This window comes from Neophocaena asiaeorientalis, unplaced genomic scaffold (assembly GCF_003031525.2).
Source record: "Neophocaena asiaeorientalis asiaeorientalis breed wild unplaced genomic scaffold, Neophocaena_asiaeorientalis_V1.1 scaffold87, whole genome shotgun sequence".
Taxonomy (NCBI): domain Eukaryota; kingdom Metazoa; phylum Chordata; class Mammalia; order Artiodactyla; family Phocoenidae; genus Neophocaena; species Neophocaena asiaeorientalis.
The window spans coordinates 5,065,516-5,091,198 of NW_020175432.1; the positions used below are offsets into that span (position 1 = coordinate 5,065,516).

Consider the following 25,683-nt stretch of genomic DNA (forward strand, 5'->3'; position numbering starts at 1 on the left):
CACTGCTGCGGCCTCTCCCTTTGTGGAGCACAGGCTCCGGATGCGCAGGCTCAGCGGCCATGGCTCACGGGCCCAGCCGCTCCGTGGCACGTGGGATCCTCCCGGACCGGGGTATGAACCCGCGTCCCCTGCATCGGCAGGCGGACTCTCAACCACTGCGCCACCAGGGAAGCCCACCTGGTCACTTCTTGTCAAATGATAAATGAGTGTCCCCATTTTTCAGATAAGGACACTGAGGCCCAGGAGAAGTCCCACAGGCCTAGACTTGCCATCGACCCCTGCCTTCTCCCATCTGCACACTCACGGCCAGCTTGTCAGAGACCCCCAGGAGCCCTGGCTCTGGTGAGGGTGGCTACAGGCCCTGCTCACTCTATGTCTTCGGCTGGTCCCAGCTCTGCCTGCCTGGGCATGGATCTGTGTGGACCTGACGCCCAGTTTGTTCTGTTTGCCTTCAGACACCCCTTCTGGACCCTCGATCTTCAGATAAGAGGCTCCATTCTTCCCCCATGCCTGGGCACTGGCCCTGGCAAAGTCTGTTTCCCGGAAACACCAGGACATCTGTAGTTTATAATCTCAACGACTCCTCTCTCCAGAGGGTTCTGCAGTCCAAGACTTACCCCTCTGGTTCTTCTTAAAGGCACCCCCCAATTCTGTATCCCATACCCTCCACACCTCCTCATAAGAGCTCACAGATACTGAGTACTTGCTGTGTGCCAGCCTTGACACGTCAGCTCATCTAATCCTTAGAATAACCACAGGGAGTGGGTAGTACCGTTATTCCCTTTTTATAGATGAGGAAACCAAGGCCCAGAAACATGAAGGGCCTTGCCCAAGGCCACACAGTCAGTTGCTGGCAGAGGCAGCTTGGACCCAGACCACATGGCTCCAGCACCCATACTACCCCCCACCTGACGCTGCAGCTCTCTTACTAAGCAGTTGGAGATCTCCCAGGAGGCTCAGCCCACAGCTGCTGGGTGCAGGGAACCCTTGGCACTCACTGAAACCTCCAATAGTGTGAGCCAGCCTCTCTTCTATTTTGACTCATTAACTTCTGGGACAATCTTATGAGGCCTGAATTGTTACTGCTCCCATTACACAGATGAGGAAACTGAGGCCCGGAGAGGGTGAGTTAGGCATACTAGAAAATGGTTTAGTGGGACCTTCCTGGGGGTGCAGTGGATGAGACTCCACACTCCCAACGCAGGGGGCCTGGGTTCAATTCCTGGTCGGGGAACTAGATCCCACACGCATGCCGCAACTAAGAGTTTGCATGCCATAAATAAGGAACCCGTGAGCCACAACTAAGGAGCCCACCCGCCGCAACTAAGGAGCCCATGTGCCACAACTAAGGAGCCTCCCTGCTGCAACCAAATAAATAAATAAAAATTAAAAAAAGAAAATGGCTTTGTCAGGCTGTTGCCATCACACACTCACTCAAGAGACCAGAAGTAAGCAAAAGACAGCCCTCAGCTTGTATCCATTCATCGAACACCCAGGAGATTAGGTACAATCGCAGGAACCAAAGCCTCTGGACAGCACAGACTTGCTTCCTGAGGCCCAATCTGTAACCCTAAATCTACCTAACACTTAAAAATTTAAAATAAGCTGGCCTCTGTAAATCAACTGTACTTCAAATAAAAAATAATAATAATTTAAAAAAAAGAGAAAAAGCTGGCCTCCCCTGGAGGCCCTTCCACTGGCTAAGTCACCAGTACTCTCTTTCCTGTTTTATTTTTGCATTTTAACTTGCAAAAGTCCATGGTGTTTTTAGCAAGCAGAAGAGAGATGAGGTAATTTATTTTCAGGCTTGTGTCCCTGAGGCCGCAGAGGGAGAAGGGCAGGTCCAGGCAAATGCCTCACTTCTCAGTCGTGTGAGCAGGTCCTAGATTGACAGACTGACCTGGGTTTGAGTCTCACCAATGCCACTTACTAGCTGTGGGATCCTCTGTAGCTTGATTAACCTCCCCGAGCCTCAGTTTCCTCATCTTTATTTATTTATTTTTTAAATCTTAGTAGAGTTTGTTCAATTTTTAAAAAAATATTTATTTATTTATTTGGTTGCACCAGGTCTTAGTTGTAGCAGGCAGGCTCCTTAGTTGCAGCTTGCAGGCTCCTTAGTTGTGGCATGTGAACTCTTAGTTGTAGCATGCATGTGGGCATCTAGCTCCCTGACCAGGGATTGAACCCAGGCCCCCTGCATTGGGAATGTGGAGTCTTATCCACTGCGCCACCAGGGAGTCCCAGTTTCCTCATCTTTAAATTGGGGATAATAGTAGTAGAACCTTCTCTATAACATAGAGACTAAAGTGAAGATCCTGGAACTTATTTGCTATGTGACCACCGGTGATTTACTCAGCCATAACATGGGGATGATAACCTCGCTGAGTTCCTGTGAAGAATAGATGTGTGAATGAGCTGAGAGCTAGAGCATTGCTCGCAGGCCTGGAAACCTAATGGAATTTGCTCTGCTGGATTTAGAACTTGCTGGGGACCAGAGACGTTTTATTCCTTCCAATTTCCCCCTTTTGGAATAGGAATGTCTATTTTTGTGCTTGTCCCACCTTTGTGTTTTGGAAGCAGATAATTTGTTTTCCAGCTTTCAGGTCCACAGATGGAAGAAAATTTTGCCCCCAAATGGATCATACCTAGAGTCTTACCGGTACTGGAGTTAGATGATGAGATTTGGAATTTTTGAGCTGATGATGGGGTAAGACTTTTGGGGATGCTGAGATGGGGTGAATGTATTTTGCACGTGTACATCAGATGAAAACCTGGCTGGGAATATTTTCGCATCATTTTGTATATTCTTTTAAGTAGAGCTCTACCAAAAAGCAGGCTCAGTGAGGTTATCATTTCAAAGAGAATCTGAATCTTTTGTTCACCATCTAGAGAGACTGTACTAAATAACACAGCAGTTGAGATCACGGCGTACGTTTTGTTAGAGGGACAGCCTCACACGTGGACCAAGAGCCCCTTGTTCGGATGGAAAGGGGATCTGAGGGTCTCTGCTTTGTCTTGCTTTTGTTTCTTCTGCTGGCTCTGTTTGCAGCGGAGTTTTAACAAGCTCAGCCTGCAGAGGCCTAGCGTCAATCTCCAGGAAGTTTTATTTCCAAGTGTCTCCAAGGAGAACTCAAAAGCGGCAGAAAACTTTGAAGTCAGGCCCCCTTCCCCCTTCCCTCTTGGGGATCTGCCATCATCGGCCCGGAATAGGCAGCTGATTGCATAATGCCTGTCCTGCACTGCATCCCTTTGCCAGCTAATCACTTCAGCATCCCTCTGCCAAGGGCTATGGACATCTTGCCTGGGGCATGCTCAGGTCCCTAAATTCAGAGGATGCCGCTTGTGTCCCCACTATCCTTAGGACCTGCACATATTAACTCATTTAATCCCCACAACAATCACCATCTGAGGTGCTATTAGGATCAGGCCCATTTTACAGATGAGGAAGGTGATGCCCAGAGAGGCAAAGGCACTTGCCCGTTGTTATCCAGCTGGGAAAGGGCTGAGTTGGACTCTGGCCCTAGAGATCTTAAGCTACAGCACCACTCAGTGAAGAAAATGGGGCAATGGATGAGTTGGTGTGCATGGAATGGAGGTGCTGAGACTGGCTAAGGCAAATTGGGGGTGCTGTAAGAATCAGGGTATTAAAGGATGAAGCCTCTCCTCTCCACCCCTTGCTGGATAAACTGTGAGGCTCAGAAGTCCAGTATCTCTCTTATTGATCCTTTTGGGGAGTAGGTTGTCTTGGTGATGGGAGCAGGTGGAACTAGTATGCAAATAGCTGAGATATTAATTCTAGGGTGGTGCAGGCCCGGCAGGTCTCCTCAGTCAAACCTAGCAGGAGGCACTGCCCAGCTATCAGGGAGTGGTGGATGCCCTGCAATCCACAGATTTTTACTGGGAGTCAGAGAAAGCTCCATCCTCACTTTGGTGCCCCTGGGGTGACACTGGGCTCAGCCGCCTGGTGTGGGAGATCAGGGGTTAGCGACTGTTTAAAGATACAAAACAGAGTGTGCTCCACCCCCTTTTTCCTGGGGTGAGCCAGTGAAAGCTTCGGGGGTGGGGGACATGTAAACCTAGGAAAACTGAAGCGGAAGAGATTAAGGCAGAAACGGTGGGGGAAGACAGGGGAAATAGAAAGAAAACAATTATATTTAGTATCAATGGTCTGGAGAATCAAAGCACAAGAGTGTGTCTAGGGAGAGGCCTAAGGAAGGACAAGAGGAGAAATGTGCGAGGCAGGCCTGTTAAGGGCCACTGGCTTTGTCATAATACAGAACTGAAATGTCTTTTTAGTATGTTATGTTCTTTTCTTTTTTTTTTTTTTTTTTGCGTTACGCGGGCCTCTCACTGTTGTGGCCTCTCCCGTGGCGGAGCACAGGCTCCGGATGCGCAGGTTCAGCGGCCATGGCTCACGGGCCCAGCCGCTCCGCGGCACGTGGGATCTTCCCGGACCGGGGCACGAACCCGTGTCCCCTGCATTGGCAGGCGGACTCTCAACCACTGCGCCACCGGGGAAGCCCTGACACATCTATTAATAAAGGAGTGAGCAATACCCTCCTTGTGCAGATTTGGGGGTGGAAGTGGGGTAGGTCCTTTGTTCCTCTAGAGAGGAGGGGGAGCAGGGGCCACCTGTGGAATCCAGGAAAGCTGGGTTCTTATCACACTACTGCTATCAGCTGGCTGCCCTTGGGGAAATCCCTTTCCCTCTCTGGGCCTCAGTTTCCCCATCTGTAAAAAGAAGGAGTTTGAATGGATAATCCAAAGGCTATGGATCTGAAGTTTTGTTTTCTAGTCTACGATGAAAGTGTCTTAATAGTAATAGTGAAAATAGTAATAGTAATAGCTAAAACTTATCGAATGCTTATTACTACTGCTACCGTGAAAAATAGTTAACATTTACTGAGTACTGAAAAATAATAATATTCATACTAATTATAGCTAATACTGCGTACTTATTACAAGCCAGGCACCATTTAAAGCATTTTGCATGTATTAACTCATTTGAACCTTATACCTACCCTAGGAGGTAGGTAGCATTCTTTTTTTTTTTTTTTTGCGGTATACGGGCCTCTCACTGTTGTGGCCTCTCCTGTTGCGGAGCACAGGCTCCAGACGCGCAGGCTCAGCGGCCATGGCTCACGGGCCTAGCTGCTCCGCGGCATGTGGGATCTTCCCGGACCGGGGCACGAACCCGTGTCCCCTGCATCGGCAGGCAGACTCTCAACCACTGCGCCACCAGGGAAGCCCTAGGTAGCATTCTTATTCCCACTTTACAGATGGAGAAACGGAGGTCCAGAGAGAGGAAGTGACAGGCTGCAAGTCACACAGCTGGGAAGTGATGGGGCAGCAGTGTGACCTCTGGCTCCAGAATCCTTGCCCTTCACTACCAGGCTGAGCTGCCTTTCTGCCCCTGTCATCCTTCCTCCTTCAATGATAGGAGTAGATATGCTACAAGGATGATAACAACAGTAATAGTAGTAGTATTAAAATAATAGCACCAGGAGACTTGCCTGGCGGCCCAGTGGTTAGGATTCCTCACTTCCACTGAGAGGGGTTGGATCCCTGGTCGGGGAACTAAGATCCAGCATGCCACGTGGCATGGCCCCCCGCCCCCCCAAAAAAATAGCACCAGTGATCCACTGGTTCTTAATTATGGGAGTCCTGTGCTAAACACTTTATTCCACGTAAAATCCCTTCAGTGGCCTCCCATTTCCCTGGGAGGACTCAAGGCTCTGCTGACCTATTACACATAATAGCACCAGGAGACTTGCCTGGCGGCTCAGTGGTTAGGATTCCTCACTTCCACTGAGAGGGGTTGGATCCCTGGTCGGGGAACTAAGATCCAGCATGCCACGTGGCATGGCCCCCCCCCAAAAAAAAAATAGCACCAGTGATCCACTGGTTCTTAATTATGGGAGTCCTGTGCTAAACACTTTATTCCACGTAAAATCCCTTCAGTGGCCTCCCATTTCCCTGGGAGGACTCAAGGCTCTGCTGACCTATTACACACTCCCTTCAGTTTCTTTGTCTGCTCCTCTCTCCTCACCCTCCAAATGGCAAACTGGCCTCCTTCTGTTCTACCTTAGGGCCTTTACACATGCTGTTCTTAGCCTAGAACACTATTCCCTTCTCAGAAACAATAGTTTTCAGGGGGCTGTTGTGGAGCTACGTGGAGACCTAATGCCATAATAATTGGGGGCATTGTGGGCATTTAGGAAACGGGAGGCAGGTATATAAGTATCTTACCATGTGCAGGGCAGTCCCACCGAGGAAGAATTATCCTTTCTCCTTCATGACTCTCTAATGTCCCTCACACAGGTGAAAAGTCTGCTTGTAATGATCTGAGTCTTTTGTTTCAACCTAACTCTGCTTCATGTATCAGCATAAAGTATTTTTTGCACGTTTTAAATATACATCACATCTTCCCAGAATGCAAGTACTGGACAAATTAAAGGAAGAGCAGACTCTATTTTGTACGGAACTTCACCATTTTGGAACATCTCACCACTGATGGTAACTCCCTCGTGTTATTCGAGTAGCTTGTATCCTGAGTCAGCTGGCATCTGTACCTGTCTCATTCGTTGTGATTTTGTGTATAGGTGTCTGCATCAGAATTGCTTCACTCTGTCTTCTAGGGTCTCATTACTCAAAGTGTGGTCCCTGGACCATCACTGGCTCCTTAGAAATGCAGAACCTCGGGCTGCACCTGAGACCTACTGAATTAGAATCTGTATTTTCACAAGATCCCTGGGGATTCGTGCACCCATTCAATTTTGAGAAGTGCTAGCTTAGTGCATATGGCATGTAACAGAAGCATTTAAACACATCATTAAAAATTAATATGGTGCTGATGTATGTAAATGAAATCATTATGTTGTACACCTTACACTTATACCGTGCTGCCCGTCAATTATACCTCAATAAAAGTGGAAGAAAAAGAAAGAATACCTAATGCCGAAAAAAGAAAACACAAAAAACTTACAAGAGGGTTTTTTTAAAAAAGAAAAAAGAATCAAAAGGATGCCCTAGTGGTGGGTGATACATAATAAAAGAAGAATAAGAGATCAACTATACTCCAATAAAAATTAAAAAAAAAAAGAAGACTAAGAGGACGTTAATTAATGAAAGAACGCATGTAAGTTGTTTGGGCTCCTAAATGTACAATCACCGTAGGATTTTCTAAGGAGTGTTACAAAATATTGTTATGAAGAACAGGGCGTCACTTCTGACTGGGTGAGGTGCTGGCCTGGAAGATGCGGCCCAAAGCCTTGAACCCTGCTCTTCATTCAATTCTGAGGGCCCAGAGTGGCTTTTCAGGTGAAAAATGATTGACTCAATGACAGCTAAAAAGGGTCTAAATTTCCCAAGCACTTACTATGTGTCAGCTGCTCTTTCAGGCCCTTTGCATATATGACATCATTTAATTCGAGCAATGACCAAATTAGACCCCACTATCTCCATTTTACAGATTGTGAAAACTGAGGCCCAGAGACATGAGGTCCCTGCCGAAGGCCACACAGCAAGCACATGGAAGAGCTGTATAATTCTGGGGGAAAGTTCTTGTGGAGTTTCCCTGAGGCGTACAAGGGCTTGATAGTTTGCAGCTTCTGGTGACAGATGACCTGGGTTCAGGGCCACTTATTAGATGTGTTACCTTGGGCAAGTCAGCTCCAACTCTTAGCTTCCCCATCTGTGAAACGGGGCCATGACAATGAGGGGGCTGTCAAGAAGCTGAAATAAGTGGCTCAGGAGGGTACCAGGTATCCAGCAGGTACCACTTTGCCTCATCTTATCATTTCTACTATTGTCATCGCTTCCACTTACTTCCTCCTCCGGTGCCTGCGTTCCTTGTCCTCTCTGCGTGCGTCCCCGTCGTAGGCGGGCGGAGGGCCAAGCCGGTGCCGCCTCCTCCGCTCGCCGCCGTCTGGGCCCTCGCCTTCGCCGCCCCGGGCCGGCCGGCTGCCCTCACGGTGCCGGGACCTCCGATCGGCCTTGTCCTCTGGGCCCTCGTCGCCCGGCCTGCGGTGCGCCCGGTGCCTGCGGGGCTCCCCGTCGGCCCCCGTGCGCGGGGACCCGCTGCGGCTTTCCCGGCTGCACCCCTGCCGGTGGGCGTGCCTCCGGTGCGGGTCGCAGACTTTGCCCCGCTCCGCCTCACCCTCCCAGAACCCCGGCTGCTCCAGGCCGCCCTCCCGGGCGTGGTGGTCCGACTCACGGCCGTAAGGCCCCTCCCGGCTCAGCTCGGCCTCCTGGCTGCCCGCCCAGGGCCTCCGGGTGTCCAGGCCCACGGAGCCGCAGGGGTCCCGGGCCCGGTCGTGGTAGCGGGCCTGTTTTCTCAGGAAGTCCTCGGCTCGCTGCTGCCCGAGGCGCTGGTCCACTGCGGGCTCGGCCGCCCGGCTCTTATTGGTGTTGTTGTTGCGGTTCTCCTGGGGATCGACCACCAGCGGCCGGTCCAGGTGGGTCTTCATGTCGGGCCGCAGGTGACGGGCGTAGGAGGCCTTCCAGCGCTCGTCCGGGTCCATCTCGTTGTACAGCGCCTCCCGGCTGGCCAGCAGGTTCTGCTTCCGCATCTCGCTTGTCCGCTGCTCCCACACGGACTTGGCGGGCTTCTGGTTCTTCTGTTGTTCCTTCCTGCAACGGAAGGGTGCAGGGGTTAGGGCACTGCTGGGCATTGTGGCCTGCATGGACCTCTCGGGCTAACAGGCATCTCAGCCCAGGTGGGCATCTCGGTCCAGTGGGTATCTCCACCCTGGTGGGGGTCTTGCCCCAGGTGGGCATTTCTGCCCAGGTGGGTACCTTGGCCCAGATGGGCATCTTGACCAAAGCGGGCATCTCTATCAAGGTGGGTATCATGGCCTGGCTGGGTATCCCTGCCTAACTAGGTGTTTCAACCTGTGTGGAAAACTCAACCTGGCCGGATGTCTCGTCCTTACAGGCATCTTGGCCCAGATGGGCGTCTTGTTCCAGTAAGGTATCCTGGCCTGGCTGGGCATTTCGGTCTAATGGGGGTCTCAGCCCAGGTGTATGTCCCCACTGACCTCTCTCTATTCCTCTTCAAATTTTAGCACATGGCCTCTGGGGGCTGTCCTGATGTTCAAAATATTTTAACCTCTGAGACAGCCAATCATAATGGATACTGACCTGGAGCGGGTTCTGGAAGCCCTGACATGGGCGTTTGGGAGCTTGGGACAGTGCCTGTCTATCCACTGGTGCAAAACACCAGCGGGGTCATGGCTGGGAGTGCTGGCTGGGCTGAAGCCCTGCCTGGAGCACACAGATATTTCCAGGGGTTCTATGTGTATTGATAGTTTTATACAGACCATCAACTTTTATAGGCTTGCCTGTCTGAGCATGGACCTTCCTGGGCTCCCCTTCCACAGCCATCTCCTTGCACTTTGAGAAAGAAAGGCCCCTCCCCATTGTCCCATTATGCACCGCCCCACAGTATACAAAATCCCAGGACTACCCAACAAAGGTGCAGTTCAGAATATCTGTGTTAACGAATCTTTAATCAAGACACCTTAACTCTTACCACCTTAACACCTCTGATCCACCAGCAAATTCTGTCCACTCTGCCTTCACGATCTGTCTAGAATTCAGCTACATCCATGACTTGTTCAGTCACCACCCTGATCCAGCCCCCACTATCTCTTTTGCAGGGAACAATGCAGTCTTCTCCCCTGATAGCATCCAAAGGGTACCTGTGACCACCTGAGTCCCTATCCCTTCTCAGCTCAAGAACCCTCCATGTCTCCCACCTGGCTCAGAGCAAAATTCTAAGTCCTGCCTACAGCCCACAAGGCCCTGCATGATCTGCTCATCACCTCTCTGCCCACACCTCCCCCCACTCGCCCCCCTCACTCACTCTACTTCAGTCACACTGGCCTCCTTCATGTTCCCTAAACACACCAGGCATGTTCCTGCCTTAGGGCCTTTGTACATGCTGATCCCATTGCCAGCGATGCTCTTCACTCAGACCCCCACAGAGCTCCTCCCTCACCTTCTTCGGGCTTTGTCACCTTCTCAGTGAGACCTTCCCTGACAACTTTACTTAAAATCGTAACTCTCACCACCCCTAGCCCTTCCTATAAACCTCAACCTCTTGTTAACGCTGTATTCCCATCAGCTAGAACAGTGCCTGGCACATAGTACCTGCTTAATTAATTATTTCTTGAGTGAAAGTGGGTGGGAGGGCAGAAGCACCTCTTCCTAAAGCTCAACCCAGTCAGGGACTGCTCCCTGCCCCCAAATTCTTGACTGGGAGGGTGCAGAGGTTGAGGACCCCAGAGAGCATACCAGTGTTGGGGGCACTTACACAGCTATGGACATGTTGGCCGCAGACAGAGGACTCACTTCTGCCACCTCCTTGGCTTTCTGGAGGGCGAGTTTCTGGTTGGCTGCCTCTTCTTCTTCTTGTTCATCCTAAAAGTCACATGTGATCCCTGTTCACAAAACATGAACTGGGCCTTGGGGCCTCACCTCTGACCCCATTGTTAACCAGGGGCAACATTTCAGATATTTACAAACAGGTGTGGTGGCCTGGGTGTCAACCGAACAGAGCCGAGGCCCAGTGACTGGAAAGGATGCCCGTCAGTTAAGTATACTGCTATCCCCTTTATGTACAGGCTCAATATCTAGCTCATTATTAACCCTATTTTAACACACAGTCAGAAGAAAAGGAGAAAGACTCCCTTCCCTTCCCACAATGGAAATTTTTCTGTACCCTGTCTCAATGAGCTGGAAATTAATGCAAAGATTTTCCTCTCACTCTACTTCCTGGGCCATTTAAGCTCTCTGAACCAAGACTTTTAAAGAACACTGACAAGCCCCCACGTGCAGAAAAATCTGGCATCCCACAGCCCATCCCATGCACTGCCAACAGCCTCCAGAAGGGGAATCAGGAGAGGAACTTATATTCTCAGCCAGTTAGGTTCAGAGAGGAGGAGGATGGGGGAAGATGTTTTAAAAATACACACAGAAAAAGACGTTTTGGGGCTTTAAATCCTTCTTCAGCCTTCATGCAGGGCCTCATTCGTAAAACAGAAAAGCCAACAAAGAAAAAGCAAAGAAAAAGCAACAAGAAAGAAATGGCCAGAGATGAACCCGCCAATAAAAAAGGTCATGCGGTGGCAGGGCACCTCTCCCACCGTGCTGAGATGTCTGGGGCAAGAAGCAACCTTACCACCTCAGTAATGGTCAGATCAGGACACTGTCTGTCAGCGACAACACAGGGGTAGGACCCCGCTGGCCACCCTGCTCTCCCAAGGCCTCCCCTCCTCCTGGCATCACACCCAGCATTTCTCAGAGATGAGTCCCTGGACCACCTGCCTAAGAAACACTACAAGTGCAGATTCCCAGGTCTCCTGAAGAACCTGGGCTGGGCCCTGGAATCTGCATTTTCAATAAGCTCCCAGTTGAGTCTGAAACACGCTCAAGTTTAACCAACGTTGCATGTGGTTAGAAGCACAAGTTCTGGACCCATCTGGATTCAAATCTCAGCTCTTTCACTTTCTGCTTACCTTGGATGAGTCTCTTAACTTCTCTGTGCCTCTCAGTCTTCATCTAAAATTTCAACTCTCCTCGACTTTCCCCACTTCGTTTTTCTCTTTAGTACTTATCACCATCTGACAAGTTTCTTTCTCATCTATCTCTCCCCCTATAATATCAACGAGGGCAGGGATTTGTCTATTTTGCTCCCTGCCATGTCCCTGCCTCCTAGACCCCGTTCACAGTAGATTTTCAGTAAAGGCTTTTCCTTTTTAATTTCAATTTTAATTGATTAGTTTATTTTTGGCCACACTGTGGCTTGTGGGATCTTAGTTCCGTGACCAGGGGCGGAACCCAGGGCCCTGGCAGTGGGAGTGCCGAGTCCTAACCACTGGACCACCAGGGAATTCCCAAATGCTTTTCAATGAATGACAAAATCTGTAATATGGGGATCATAGAATTTGCCTCCTAGGTTTTCTGTGAGGGTTAAATGAGATAAAAACCTACTACTACTATATATAAAATAGATCAACAATAAGGTCCTACTGTATAGCACAGGGAACTATAGTCAATATCTTGTAATAAATTATAATGGAAAAAATATGAAAAAGAATTATATATATGTATAACTGAATCACTTTGCTGTACACCGGAAACTAATACAAGATTATAAATCAACTATACGTCAATAAAAAAATTAAAAAAAACCCCAACCACATCAGGGCCTTAGTGGGGTCCCTGCCACATATTAAATGCCTGAGAAATGCTTGTGGAATAAATGAAGGAAAGAATGAGGGTCTGGAAGACACGTCACAGGAGATGAGCTTTCTCCTTCCCCTTCTCCCACCTTCCTGAGGTATCTCCTCTCCCATGATGGCCCCTGAGGATGGGGTCTTGGAACCTGGATGAAATCATGGCTGGAACAGCCCCTGAAGCACTGACGCCAGCCAGCTCCGTGGTGGTCAGGACTGTGGCTGTATGCTTGGGGTGGTGGAGACTTCCATTTCCCCCAGTCGGAACTGGGCCCAGGAAAGTCTCTCTCCCTCCTGCCAAGGCTGGCAGATGGAGGGTTGGCAAAGTCTGCTCGGTTCAGTTCAGTTCCCTGAACATGGCCTGAACACCTCATGGCACTGGGGATGGGGCTGTGAAGCTGAGGCAGGTCCCAGGCCTGGACCTCTTAGGCTGAATGATTCTGCACACATTCTTTTAATGTGATGAGGCTGCTGGCGAAAGGCTTAGGTCAGACGACCGCTAGCTCCTAAGATGCCTTTGTTAAATTGCAAAAAGGTGCCCAGCTTCCTTCGTGCAGTGCACAACCTGTACAACCGTTCCCAGCTGCTCTGCTTGTGGGCTATCCCAGGGGTGTGAGCTGTGTTACCGAAAGCAATATTGCCCCCTCTGTGACTGGCTGAGGTGGACCTGAGTCCCAGGGAGTCGAAGGCTGCCCTACGGGGCATCTGGCACCAGGTTTTGTCCAGATAATCCAACATCACTGACCATGAATAAAAACTGTACTTCTCCTCACATGGATGGGTCTCACCACCCATCCCCTCAATTCCCTTCTGATCTCATTTCCTGTACTCTTCTCTCTTTTCTGTTCTTTGAGGGGTCACACCTCTGCTCTTTCAGTTCCTACACATGTGGTAAGGTCACAACCTTCCGGGCCCCAGTTTTCCCATCTGTGAAATGAGCGTGACAGTAACTCCCTATCGCTTATGCTTTCTGGTGTCTGGCACACAAGAGGGGCAATCACATTTTCCTTGGTTGCTGTTCTTTTTATTTTTATCATTACCTGCTCAGCTGGGGCTCAAATGAAAGCTGGCAGGGAGTGTGGGTAGACAACTTAGGTTCTGGAACTTGCCAAGTCTGCATTCGAATCCTAGCCTTCCCCTTACCAGCTCTGTAAAATGTGGGCTCTAGGTCCAGGTGCCTGCTCGTGCCAAGTGACTTACAAAGGCTCCCTTTATTGAGCTGAGCACCTGACATGTATAGTATGATGCTCTAAACAGCAGCAGATATTATCATCCCATCTGAGGCCGGAGATTTTGCCTTTCTGAGCCTCAGTTCCCCCATCCGCAAAAGGGAGATAACAGTAATGCCTGGAACCATGAGCACATATAATTCTTTACTGCTACTACCACTCAGCAATGAAGTCCAGCCAACTCCCAAGCTCACAGGGACACACACTGAACCTCAGGACCTTGTCTGGGTTATTCTCCATCTGTCCCCTCCTTTCGGGTTTAGGGCGGTGACAGTGCCTGCTATCCTAGAGGCTGCCGCATTCCTTGGAGGTCCCTTGACACTGCCCACTCTTTATAAATGGGCACTCTGGTGGAGTTTGCCATCTGTTTCCTGTAGAAACCCTGCTGCCTTAGCCCCCCTCCTTTGCTGTAGAATCCACTTTATTATGGACAGTCTATTTTGGGGGTGGGGGAGGAGGTACTTTCTCCCTGGTACAGTGCATCCAGGGCATAAGCTCTGACCCTAGCCCCTACCCCCACCTGGCACGGTCCTGATCTGCCATGAGCAGGTGGTAACTTTGCCACAGCAACATTCTCCCACCAACTCCACCTTGGTGAGCTCCTGGGCGTTGGCCAAATTATCCACTGCGATGGCCAAGAACACGTTCAGGAGGGTGTCTGCAAACGTCGGAGTCAGGGAAAGCATCGCCACTTGGACCTTGATATCTGGGACTCCTGAATCCCCCCCCCTTGTGCCCCCCAATCTGCTCTCCCTGAGGCCCGGGCATGTCCCCATTTCCCCACACAGAGGATACAGTTCCCAAAGAGCGTCAGCACGATGAAGTAGATGGAGAACACCATGCCGCCCTGCACACCCCCCTGAGACTTGATGCCGTCGTACATGACCTCATTCCAGTCTTCGCCCGTCAGGATCTGAAAGGGGAGGGAGAAACACACAGCCAACCCCCTCTCAACCTTGGGCCCCTCGGAGATGCAGCTGTGGAGCCGGAACCTGCCGTGTGGGCCCCTCCTTGGCCCTTGTCTCTGGGTGGGGAGGGTCTCATCGGTTTGCAAGAGGAAAGGGCTGTCCCTGCATTGAGGGGCTCTCAGCCTGTTCTAGGAAAAAATGACCCTGCAGGAGTCACAATCTTTCTGTAACTCCATCTTCCCTGATGTGATAAGGGGATTTTGCTATAGGCTGAGTTGTACTCCCTAAATTCATATGTTGAAGCTCTAAACCCTTGTGTGATGGTATTTGGAGATGGGAGGGAATTAGGATTAGATGAAGACATGACAGTGGGGCCCTCATGAGGGGATTAGTGCCTTTATAAGAAAAGACACCAGAGAACTTGGTCGCTCTCTCTCTCCCTGCCATGTGAGAGAGAAGTGAGAAGGCGGCCGTCTGCAAGCCAGGAAGAGAGTCCTCACCAGGAACCAACCCTGCATGCACCCTGATTGTAGACCTCCAGCCTCCAGAACTGTGAGAAATAAATTTCTCTTGCCATATATTCACTGGTACTTCTGGACTGCTGTGTCTGGGGGTGGTGATGGTGGTGGTACTGGTGACCAGAGGAAGCCTCAGGTAAAGGGACACAGGTGCTGGCAAACAGAAGTTGTGCAGATGCATATGGGAAGGGCTATGTATGTAGCATCCACACAGTTGTTAAAAAATATCCAACGTCCCTCCTTTGTATTATTTCCATGAGGATAAAGTAAATGTGAAAGAACTCCCCAAACATTAAACTGTTAATGCAGGGTTTTTTAGCCTTGGTACTACTGACGTTTGGGACTTCCTCCCGTCCTGTGCTCTGTAGGGCGTTGACCGGCATCCTTGGCCTCTACCCATTAGATGCCAGTAACATCCCCCCACACCCCCAGTTGTGACAACCCAAAATGTTTTCAGATACTACTAGGTGACCTTGGGGGACAGACTCCCTCTTGGGCAAGAACCCTTGTGCTGAAGACATATGGATGATGATCACTACTATTAATAATCATTTATGTGAGGGCTCAGAACTTCATGGATGGTTTCCCTTTCCAAGCCCCTGTCTAGGGGCCTCATTTAGAAATTACCTCTCCCCCAGGAGAAGAGAGGAATGAAGTCACATTTTCCATAAACTCTCTGTCCCCTAAAGAGACAGAACCCACATGGAAAGGCTCTGGAAGTCCCAGCTAGGCCAGTTCCAAACCTCCAGGCATGTGCCTACATGGGTACAGAAGTTGGTTTGGGGAGACCACCCAGGGTCAATCTGTTTGCCTTGGAATATGGGATCGGGGTGTCTTCCAATCTGGGGGAGGATGGTGTATTATCCATGTCTATCACTTTCTATATTCTGATGCTTTGACATATGTGGGAGGCCTTGTTGACCCTGGAGGGAGTCAGCACTAGCTAATTCTTAGAGATAGTAACCACCTTGCCTGTGAACGTGCTTTTCAAATGCAAACCAACCAATTCAGAGCCCACACTCCCAACCACCTCCACTACTGGGCTCTTGCAATCAGGGCCAACCTTCTCCTGTCAGAATCAGCCCAGGGTCAGGTACCAGACAACTCAGGACAGCTCCAGGGCCTGATGAAATTATTTAAACTAGCCAATCCTAAGCCTGCTTAACGTGCCTTGCCCATTTCTTCCTGTGGAAACCACAATTAAGCCTCCTGCCCACGTTTCCCGCTCCCTCTGCCTCCTGACGAACTCTGGTGCTTCCCTGTATGTCCCTGCATTCACGGGGCTGGCTGAAGGTTGTACCTGAAATACCGTCATTATTGCTGCTGGAAAGGTGTCGAAGTTGGTAGGAGGAGTCCCTTCATCAAAATTAAACCTGCAGAGAGGACACAGACATTTCATGTTGGTCCCACCTCAGGTGTCCTGAGGGCTTGGCTCAGTACCTTGTATCCAGGGCAGTATCTCTGTCCCCTAAAAGGACACCCTGCGTGGTACCCCAGGCCCCACCCATCTGGGTGAGTGCACTGGGCATCCAGGCCACGAGGAGGGCAGACTGTGTGATGCAGGTGGGCCTGGGTCTCTGGAGGCACTGAGCAAGGTGCCTGGGGGTGGGAGGCCCTGGGCTGGACGCCAGGGAAGCAGACGTCAGAGAATCCGCTGAGCACTCACTGTCCACCAAAGAGCTGCATTCCCAGAAGGGCAAAGACAACGATGAACAGGAAAAGGAGGAACAACAGGCTGATGATGGATTTCATGGAGTTGAGAAGAGAGACGACCAGGTTCCTGAGAGATGCCCAGTACCTGCCAACAGAGGCCAGGGTTTGGGGGGGGGGGGTCAGGCTGCGCCAGGGCGGCAGCAGCTAAGCCCACCTTCCCAACATGGTGGAGGTGGCCCCACCCTGGCCCCCACCCCCGTTCCCATCGGGATGCCAGGGAACCCCAAAGACTTACTTTGTGACTTTGAAAATACGCAATAACCTGAGGGCTCGTAACACACTGATTCCAAAGGATGTGCCGGGTTTTATGACGGCCCAGATGACCTCAAAGATGCTCCCGATGATGACCTAGAACAGAGGACCCGGTCTTATGTCCAGGCTCCTTGCAAACGCGCCCTGAGTCTGAATCTTGCAGGAACCCAATCCAACTCCCACCCTCAAATAGAATCAGGGTGAGGGTCTCAGACCCCTCTCATCCCTTCTCTTTTTTAACTTATTAAGAGCTGATGAGCACAAAGAATTCATGAAACACATAATTACAAAGCGAATGCCCACGGAACCACCACCTACGTCGAGAAATAAGACATGTCAGCAGCCTGAAAGCCTCCAGGGACCCCTAGACATTAGCCACCACCTTGCATTTTATGCTAACCGTTTCCTTTAACCATTTGCATTTAAAAAATGGAGGCGGAATTCACATAACATAAAATTAACCAGAAAGGTTCACTCAAAATAGTGCACAATGCAGTGGCCTTTAGTACATTCACCAGGTTGTAGAACCATCACCCCGCCCGCTCTAGTTCCGAAACATTTCCATCACCCCTCAAGAAGACCCCGGACCCATTAGCAGCCACTTCCCATCCCCCTCTTCCCAGCCCCTGGCAACCACTGATCTACTTTCTGTCACTGGAGATTTGCCTGTTCCGGACATTTCATATAAATGGAATTATGTAATATGTGACCTTCTATTTTATGTCTGGCTTCTTTCGCTTATCATAATGTTTTCGAGGTCTCTGCCTTTTGAAAGCGTTCAAGGATCCTCCGTAATCCGTATGGCTTAGTTTTACCCATCTGAACTTTCACGAGCAGAACCGTGCTGTATGGACTGGTTTTGTCAGTGCCTTGCTCCCTTCTGTGCAGTATTACGTAGCTGATGGGTGTGGCTGTTTTTGCTTGCCTCTCATTGGTGCAGAGAATTGCGTGTTGTGGCTAGGCCACAACTTTATCCACTCTATTGCAAAGGAATATTTGGGTCGTTTGGTCTGGGACTAGCGAGGCTGCTCAGGACATTCTTGTATGTGTCTCCTGGGCATCTGTGTGAGTTTCTCTAGGGTGAATTCCTAGCAGTGGAATCGCCAGGTCAATCCTACTTTCCAAAAAGGGTCCATAAATTTCCCCTCCCACTAGCGGTGGTTGAGGAGGGCTCTAGGGGCTCTGTATCCTTGCTGAAGTTGGGATTGTCCTTTCATTCCTTTTGCATTCAGCAGAGTCTCTCATATCCAGGGGTGATCCTACTTCTCTCTTTTGGATGTCCCCAGGTGTCAGCCATTCTAAGCTAGAGCTGGAGAACTGAAATCCTTAGAAACCAGACCACTTACCCCACAATCAAAACAGTTGAAGGAAGAGTGGAAGTAAGGCCGCGTCCCAAGCCCGTACATTTTTATAAACATTTCGGACATAAAGAGTCCTAAGAAAATGAATTCTGCATAGTCTAGAAGGGAGAGGGGGGAAAACAGAGGAGGTTAGATCTGTTGGGGGGAGGTTCCAGATGGCTCTGACATTCCCTGTTAATTGCAACCCTGGCTGGTGGGTTCCTGGGTGCTTACTATATATTTTTTTAAAAAGTTAATTAATTAATTTAAAAAAATTTAAATGGAAGTATAGTTGATTTATAATGTTTCAGGTATACAGCAAAGTGATTTAGTTATATATACATATATATATTCTTTTTCATATTCTTTTCCATTATGGGTTATTATAAGATATTGAATATAGTCCCCTGTGTTATACAGTAGGTCCTTGTTTATTTTATGCATCTTACTATGTTTTTAAAACGAACAAATGAGTGAATTAACTAACTGACTAACGGCTTACTGACTAATTGGATAATTAAAAAAGTGGTTCCATAATGCCAGCATGTCATAAACTAAGAATCATGACTAAACCACTTTTATATGTCTGACTTCCAAAGGAATAAGAGAAACAGAAATCATGACAGTGTCCTATTTGTAATCCTTGTGTTGGCGACTTAGTTGGAGGCCACAGGCAACTAATCTAAGGCATGGCTTTTCTCCGAACCTTGAAAACTCATTTACGTCCCTTGGAAATCCTGTCTTGCTGATGTCTGAAAGTCGTGATGCAAGATAAAGCCTTTTGTTTTTTGGTGAGAAAGCATAATGGTGCAAATACCTTGGGGAGAGGTAACTCATGGTTATTTGTTTGCTCCAGCAAAGAAATGTTTAATAGCAGTCCCTTTTCTAAGACGGCTTTCTTGGTGGGGTAGGAAGTTGAGGGGTCAGGAAGGGCATGAGTGGTCACCTACTGGAGGGGAAGGAGAGGTAAGGAGGAATTCTGAGGGGAAGAAAGCATACAGAAAGGGAAGACAGAGGACCCAAACCTCCAAGAATTCCATTTTGGTCACATAGCTAACTCTGTTTGAAGGTCAAGGGTATTTGTTATATCATTCTTTTTTTTTAGTGGTGTAAGATTTTTTTCTAGTTCTTTGTGATTTTACTTTCTTTTTCTTTTTTTTTTGGCTGTACCGCGCAGCTTGTGGGATCTTAGCTCCCCAATCAGGGGTTGAACCCGGGCCCTCGGCAGTGAAAGCGCAGAGTCCTAACCACTGGACCACCAGGGAATTCCCTGTTATATCATTCTTTTAAGAGGTGGTTTGAACTGACTGTTAAGGTCTTTCCCACTCATTTCTGATGGAAACTTTCCCTTAGTTTTAGGACTCCAGGGAGCTCCTAGTGTCTGAGGGAAACTCTAGGGTCTCCAGGGCCCCTGAGACCAAAATGTCAGCAAGGGAAATCTGTCCATAACATCTGGTGTATTCCAAAAACCACCAGAAGAAACTCTGGGACAACTTAAGAGTTTCCAAGATACTTGTTCCCCAGTTACCATGGGAATATGATAGCTGGTGATGCACAAGACCTGAGAGAATTACTTATCTGTAGCACTAGGGGGTCTGGAAGAACTTTCAGGGTCATCAAATCCAATTTCCACCAAGTACAGAAGAGGAATTTGAGACCCAGAGAAACGACTACACTTCATTGATTCCAAGACACATATTTTTGTTCACATTTTGACATCTCCGAAACTGGGGTGTATCTTAAAATTGGCATGTCCCAGTTTAGATGGCAGCATTGTTTTACTTCTTAGTGGCACATAAAATAAAAATAAAAGAGTGCCTTGTAATTGAAGATGTGTTTGATTGACGGACAATGGTAAGAGCTTGTCCAAGGTCACACGGAGAGTTAGGGGCAGGGCAGGCATCAAGAACCCAGGTTACCTGGTAATCAGGGCAGGGATGTACCATCAGATACAGCTTGGACTCTGGGTTCAAATCCTGGCTACATCACTAACTAGCTGTGTGACTCTGGGCAAGTTGCTTAACCTCTCTGTGTTGCAGTTTTCTCAACTGGAAATTGATAATTAAAGGACGTTTACAGACACAGAGGCCCCAGGCAGGAAGTCCCAACCCCCTGTTCCTGAACCAGGACAGACAGAGCAAGGTGATTAGTGGGGAGAATATGGGAGATTAAAAATAGGCTATCAGAGGAGGTTAAGACAAAAAGTAAATAGTCCTCATTTATAAGTGACTCCAGGGGGACTAAATGCAATTACTAAGGTTGGAACTAGGTCAGGGCTCTCGGAAGGAGAACTGGCCCCTGGGGAATGTCCTGTGTGTGGGGGGGGGTTCAGCCAACGTGACTGGGAACAATGAGGGTTACAAGGAGACGATGACATGGACCAGGCTCCCAGGCCTCTCTAGGCTGAAGACTCAACTTCTCCAATGGTTGTCTGGGTTAATCTGAACCAGGTCAGAAGGGTAGAGAATCTACAGACCTAAGTCAGACAAGCCAGTAGATGTAGGAGGAGGGCAGCCAGCAGGGAAAAAGGTTTTGGGGAGTCCTCATTCGGGGCCCATAAGCCAGAGCCAAGGTATCCACTTGCCTTCCTTACTGTCCAGCCATTACTCTTGTTGATTCCTAAGAGCTCTTTACTTTTTAAATCCTGCTCAGAGGTCTCCCCACCTTTCACTGCTTCTTTTCCCCCAACCTGGTCATCAATTTTGATACTATCTCATATTAATTCCTGAAATCTGGGAATAGGCCCAGAAGGGCAAAGCCTTGGAAATCCTGGTACTCACTGAGGGAGCAAGATGTTTTCACACTTGTTAGAGAGTATCTTCTAGGAATGAATCCCAGACATAAGGAAGTCAAAAAGGACAGGAGATGAAAGGGGAAAGAAGCAGAAGGTTTGAAAGAAAAGGGAAGAAGCAGAGAGTCAGAAATGAGAACAGAAAATGGGTACAACATACAGGTCACTTTTTTTTTTATCTCTAATGTGCCCCCATCTCTCAACCATAAATTATTTGATTCCCAGAGATGCACCTAGAAATCACATGTATGTTTCTGTCTCTATCTGGCTGTCTTGCAGTCTCTGACTCTCTCTGTCTCTCTTCCAATGCACCCCTATGCGCCTTTCTTCGAAAGTGATCATGGAAGTCTCTGGTGGCCTAAAGTCCAGCTTCCAGCTCAGGCCCAAAGAAATAGGGTTCTGTCATTGTTGCAGCAACATCAACCCCAAGTTGAGTGGTAGACACGGCCAAATGAAAGGACAAAGTCAATGAGGACCAAAGAAGGAACACATACCGTCAGAGAAAGAGAACTGGAAAAAAGGTGTGAGGAAGGGATCGGGGAGCCAGTGGGGGCGGGGCCAGGAGGTACTCACAGAGGAAGTCGGAGAGCCACTCGGGCTGGTTGTAATGAACGATAGCGACACACAGCGTGTTGAGGGCTACCAGACTGAGCACAGTCCAGTAGAAGGCCTGAGTTTTGACCATGCGGCGGATGTAGAAACGCATCCTCCTCTCCTTTTTGTGAAAAAAGGTTGAGTTCTCCAGCTTGGCACTTTTAATGCTGGCTCGGGCGAAGGGAGACCCTGCCAGGGAAAGGATGGAGAATGTCAAGGTGTTCCTGCAGAGGAAATCAACCCATGCATGGCCCAGGCACGGATTGTGGCCAGGGAATCCATTAGCCTCCCAAGCAAGGAAGCCCCTGGGAACCATCATGACCTATGGGCTTAGCTTTCCAGAGATGGAGCTTATGAGAAGGGGATGCCCCTGAAAATAATAGTATTGGAAATAACCAATGAGTGATCAGGATGTCAACGGGGAGGCAGATGGCTCTTCATCGCTGGAGCCAACTTTCTGTATCTTCCTCTCCTGGCCATGTCTGATGACTCGGGGGGGTCATGCCACAGGGTGGGATAAGGTAGGAGCCTCTGCTCAGGACTCCCAGTGCAGAGGCAGGTAGCAGAACTGCATGGACCATACTTGGAAAGCCTCCAGGAGGAGGTGTGGATAGGATCCTAGTTTTCCATGGACATTTCACTTTAGAAATAATCACCAAAGAATGAGCCAGCTGTGCCCACTGCCTACGTATATTTTTGCTCCTAAGCATTTACAAGGTACCTACTGTGCCAGGCTCTGTCCCAGGTGTTCCAGATACATGTTAACAGAGTCCTGCACTCTTGGGACTGATACTCCAGTGGGGGAGACGGAGAGCAAGCATAATATAATAAATAGTAAATTAATAGTGTGATGGGGGACTTCCCTGGTGGTCCAGTGGCTAAGGCTCCACACTCCCAATGCAGGGGGCCTGGCTATGTTCCCTGATCAGGGAACCAGATCCCACATGCTGCAACTAAGAGTTCACATGCCACAACTAAAGATCCTGCGTGCTGCAAATAAGACCTGGCACAGCCAAATAAATAAATAAATATTAAAAAAAATAGTGTGATGGAAGGTAAAAAGTGTTTTGGAAAAATGAGAAAGTAGAGCAAAATAAGGGAACTGGGACGCCCAGGAGGGACCACTGGGCAGGCGGCAGTACTAAATCAAGTGGTTAAGTTGAAGGGGTTGGCCTGAGTTACCTTAGTATCTTAGGTACCTTACGCAGAGGAAATAGCAAGTGCAAAGGCCCTGAGGCAGGAATGTGCCTGCCTGACATACTGTGGGAGCAGCATAAAGAGAAGAGTGTGGCTGGAGTGGAGTGTTTCAGGTGGGAAAAGGGAAGAGGTGAGGGCAGGGAGGAGACTGGGCAGGCTGTGAAGGGCCTTGGGGGCTGTGGGGAGAACTTGGGCTTTTGTTTTGAGTGAGGTGGGAGCCATGGAGGGTTTGAGCAGAGGAGGGATGTGAGCTGACTGGGGTTCACAGGTGCCCCCTGGCTGCTGTGGGGGGCAAAGACTGTGGAAGGCAAGGGCAGGAGCAGGGAGGAGGTGACTGCTCTAGTCCAGGCAAATGATAATGGGGCTACCACTCCATAGTGGCTGAGAAGGAAGAAGAGTGGGCAGATTTGGGATGTATTGTTTAAGGTAGATTTCGACATTTGCTGATGGACCAAGTGTGGGTGGAAGAGAGAGGGAGAAGCCAAGGTTTTTGGCCTGAGCCCCGGGAGGGATAGGAGGGAGGTTCAGAGCTCAGTTTTGGATAGATTGATTTTACCTTCTAAAATACCTCCTCTTGTGGGACTTCCCTGGTGGCGCAGTGGAAAAGAATCCGCCTGCCAACGCAGGGGACGCAGGTTCGAGCCCTGGTCTGGGAAGATCCCACGTGCCGCGGAGCAACTAAGCCCGTGCGCCACAACTACTGAAGCCCGTGCGCCTAGAGCCCGTGCTCCGCAACAAGAGAAGCCACCGCGATGAGAAGCCCGCGCACCGCAACGAAGAGCAGCCCCCGCTCGCTGCAACTAGAGAAAGCCCGCGCGCAGCAACGAAGACCCAACACTGCCAAAAATAAATTAAAAAGAAAAACCAAAATCAAAACTTCCTCTTGAAAATCTTCCCTTGCATTCATTTGTTTATTGTTCTTCATTGGTTCATTCATTCTTTCATCTATTCATCAGTGTGCTCCTTCGTTCATTTATTTGTGCATTCATTCATTCGTTCACTCATTGGTATGGCATTCATTCATTCATTCTTTCTTTCATCATTTGTCCATTCATTAGTGCATCCATTAATTCACCAATTTGTTGCTTCATTCATCATTTATTCACACATTCATTCATCCATCCACCCATCCATTATTCATTTGTTCATTTACACGTTCATCCATCAAGCACATCATCAACCTCATCACACCAGCCGGGCATGGGACACGTAAAACATCTCTCAGGATGCCACTTCCTATTAGCAAAATTCTAAACAGAGGCTGTGAGTTGGCACCCCAGGGGCCATACTGGTTCATCCTGGGTTTGTGAAATTTAAAATTACTGGTCTACGTTTAAAAACTGGGAGATTTTCCATAAAAATATGGATTTCAGCTTCTCATGAATGAAAATAACAGCTGACATTTTTTGAACGTTTAGAAGGCACTGCGGGGGATGCATTTTACCCAGTAAGCTCCTCATCACAGCCTTAGGAAGTAGGGACCGTCATTAACACCATTTTACACCCTGAGCAAACAGAGACTGAGGGGAGTCCAGTAACTGGCTAAGGAGTGTCGAGGTAGTTCAGAGCCTGTGCTCTCGGCCACCATGCTGCACTCACTCCTAGAACATGTGGCCGTGAGGAAGGGACCACATTTCTGCCCAGCAGCAGTTGGCCGGGTCCAGTGGCTGGATCCTCCCCTCATGTCCATCACCTGCCTGACCCCATGGGCACTGGGAACCCTAGGGTGGCTCTTCACACCCCTTCCCAGTTGGGACATTTCTGGTCCTTATGGCTCCCAAAGGTGTGCCCAGACCCACAGGCATCCACAAGCCTTGGCGATCACACCAGGAAGGAGGCCCCTTACCCCAACTCCTGCTGGAGCCACATGGAAACCCGGCTCCATCACCAACAGGCGAGTGACCTTGGGCAGATGACCTCGGACAAGTCACCTTGCATCCTGGGACTCCAGTGCCTTCCACCTCACAGGGCCGTTGGAAATCAATGAGTTAATATCCCCTAGCGTGATGCTGGCACATCATGCTTATTGGTAAGATTAAAATCTCTTACTACAACCCTAAGAGCTGAAATCAAGACCCGTTCACATACCAACGCCTGGAGGGAGTTTTTCCTGATCACAGGGCCTGGAGACACATCCCACAATAGGCATCCCACTCATCAGGAATGGAGAGGAAAGTGAATATTAACTAAACACCTATTGCATGCCAGGCCGTGTGCCAGCTCTGTACTGTCTCCTCTATTTATTGCATTTCGTACTTGCTCTGACCCATGCTCCCTTTTTCTGTACACTCTTGTCTATACTTTTCCTCTGTGGTCTGGAACTGTAATTGCAGGCAAGCCTTAGATTTAAAAAATAATTTTAATAAGCTATTTTATGAAACCCCATATACCTAAGATATCAATTTCAATGTGGAATCGATATAGAAATATATTGAAGAGATATTTTACACTCTTTTTTTTTTTGTACTATGTATTCCAAATCTAATGTGTTAGTATGAAGTACATTTCAGTTCAGATCAGCTACATTCAAGGAGTCAAGAGCCAGAGGCGACCAGTCCTAGTCAGGAATGTTCCACGGTGAGGACAGCAGTATGGTACCACCAAGGCTGAATCTTGGGATTTGGGGCAATTTATAGGCTCTTCAATTTCTCTGTTTAAATTGAAATAGGTGCTTCCCAAATTGTGGGTTGAACTGTCCTTCAGAGAGATGTGTGGAAGTCCCTAACCCCTGGTACCCGTGAATATGACTTTAGTTGGAAATAGCGTCTTTGGAGATGACATCAAGTTAAGATGAGGTCAGACTCGATTAGAGTGAGCCCTAGATCCAATGACTGGTATCCTTATAAGAGGAGAAGAGACACGGAGACACACAGGAAAAGACCATGTGACGACAGAGGCAGAA

At 49.0% G+C, this 25,683-nt stretch overlaps 1 protein-coding gene across 4 annotated transcripts in view; it reads right to left on the minus strand.

Moving 5' to 3' along the window:
- CACNA1A (calcium voltage-gated channel subunit alpha1 A) overlaps nucleotides 1-25,683 on the minus strand; it is a 234,454-nt gene that overhangs the window by 69,754 nt on the left and 139,017 nt on the right. For 3 of the 4 annotated variants that reach the window (XM_024767374.1, XM_024767375.1, XM_024767377.1), the window contains exons 11-19: nucleotides 21,564-21,773; nucleotides 18,206-18,318; nucleotides 16,843-16,955; nucleotides 16,561-16,692; nucleotides 16,195-16,267; nucleotides 14,264-14,381; nucleotides 14,059-14,126; nucleotides 10,316-10,422; nucleotides 7,828-8,631 (exon numbers count right to left, since the gene is read on the minus strand). In XM_024767374.1, coding sequence (XP_024623142.1) covers nucleotides 7,828-8,631; nucleotides 10,316-10,422; nucleotides 14,059-14,126; nucleotides 14,264-14,381; nucleotides 16,195-16,267; nucleotides 16,561-16,692; nucleotides 16,843-16,955; nucleotides 18,206-18,318; nucleotides 21,564-21,773 — 1,738 coding nt within the window. Of the gene's footprint in view, nucleotides 1-7,827; nucleotides 8,632-10,315; nucleotides 10,423-14,049; nucleotides 14,127-14,263; nucleotides 14,382-16,194; nucleotides 16,268-16,560; nucleotides 16,693-16,842; nucleotides 16,956-18,205; nucleotides 18,319-21,563; nucleotides 21,774-25,683 lie in introns of all 4 variants that reach the window. The other variant, XM_024767376.1, reaches the window with a different exon arrangement.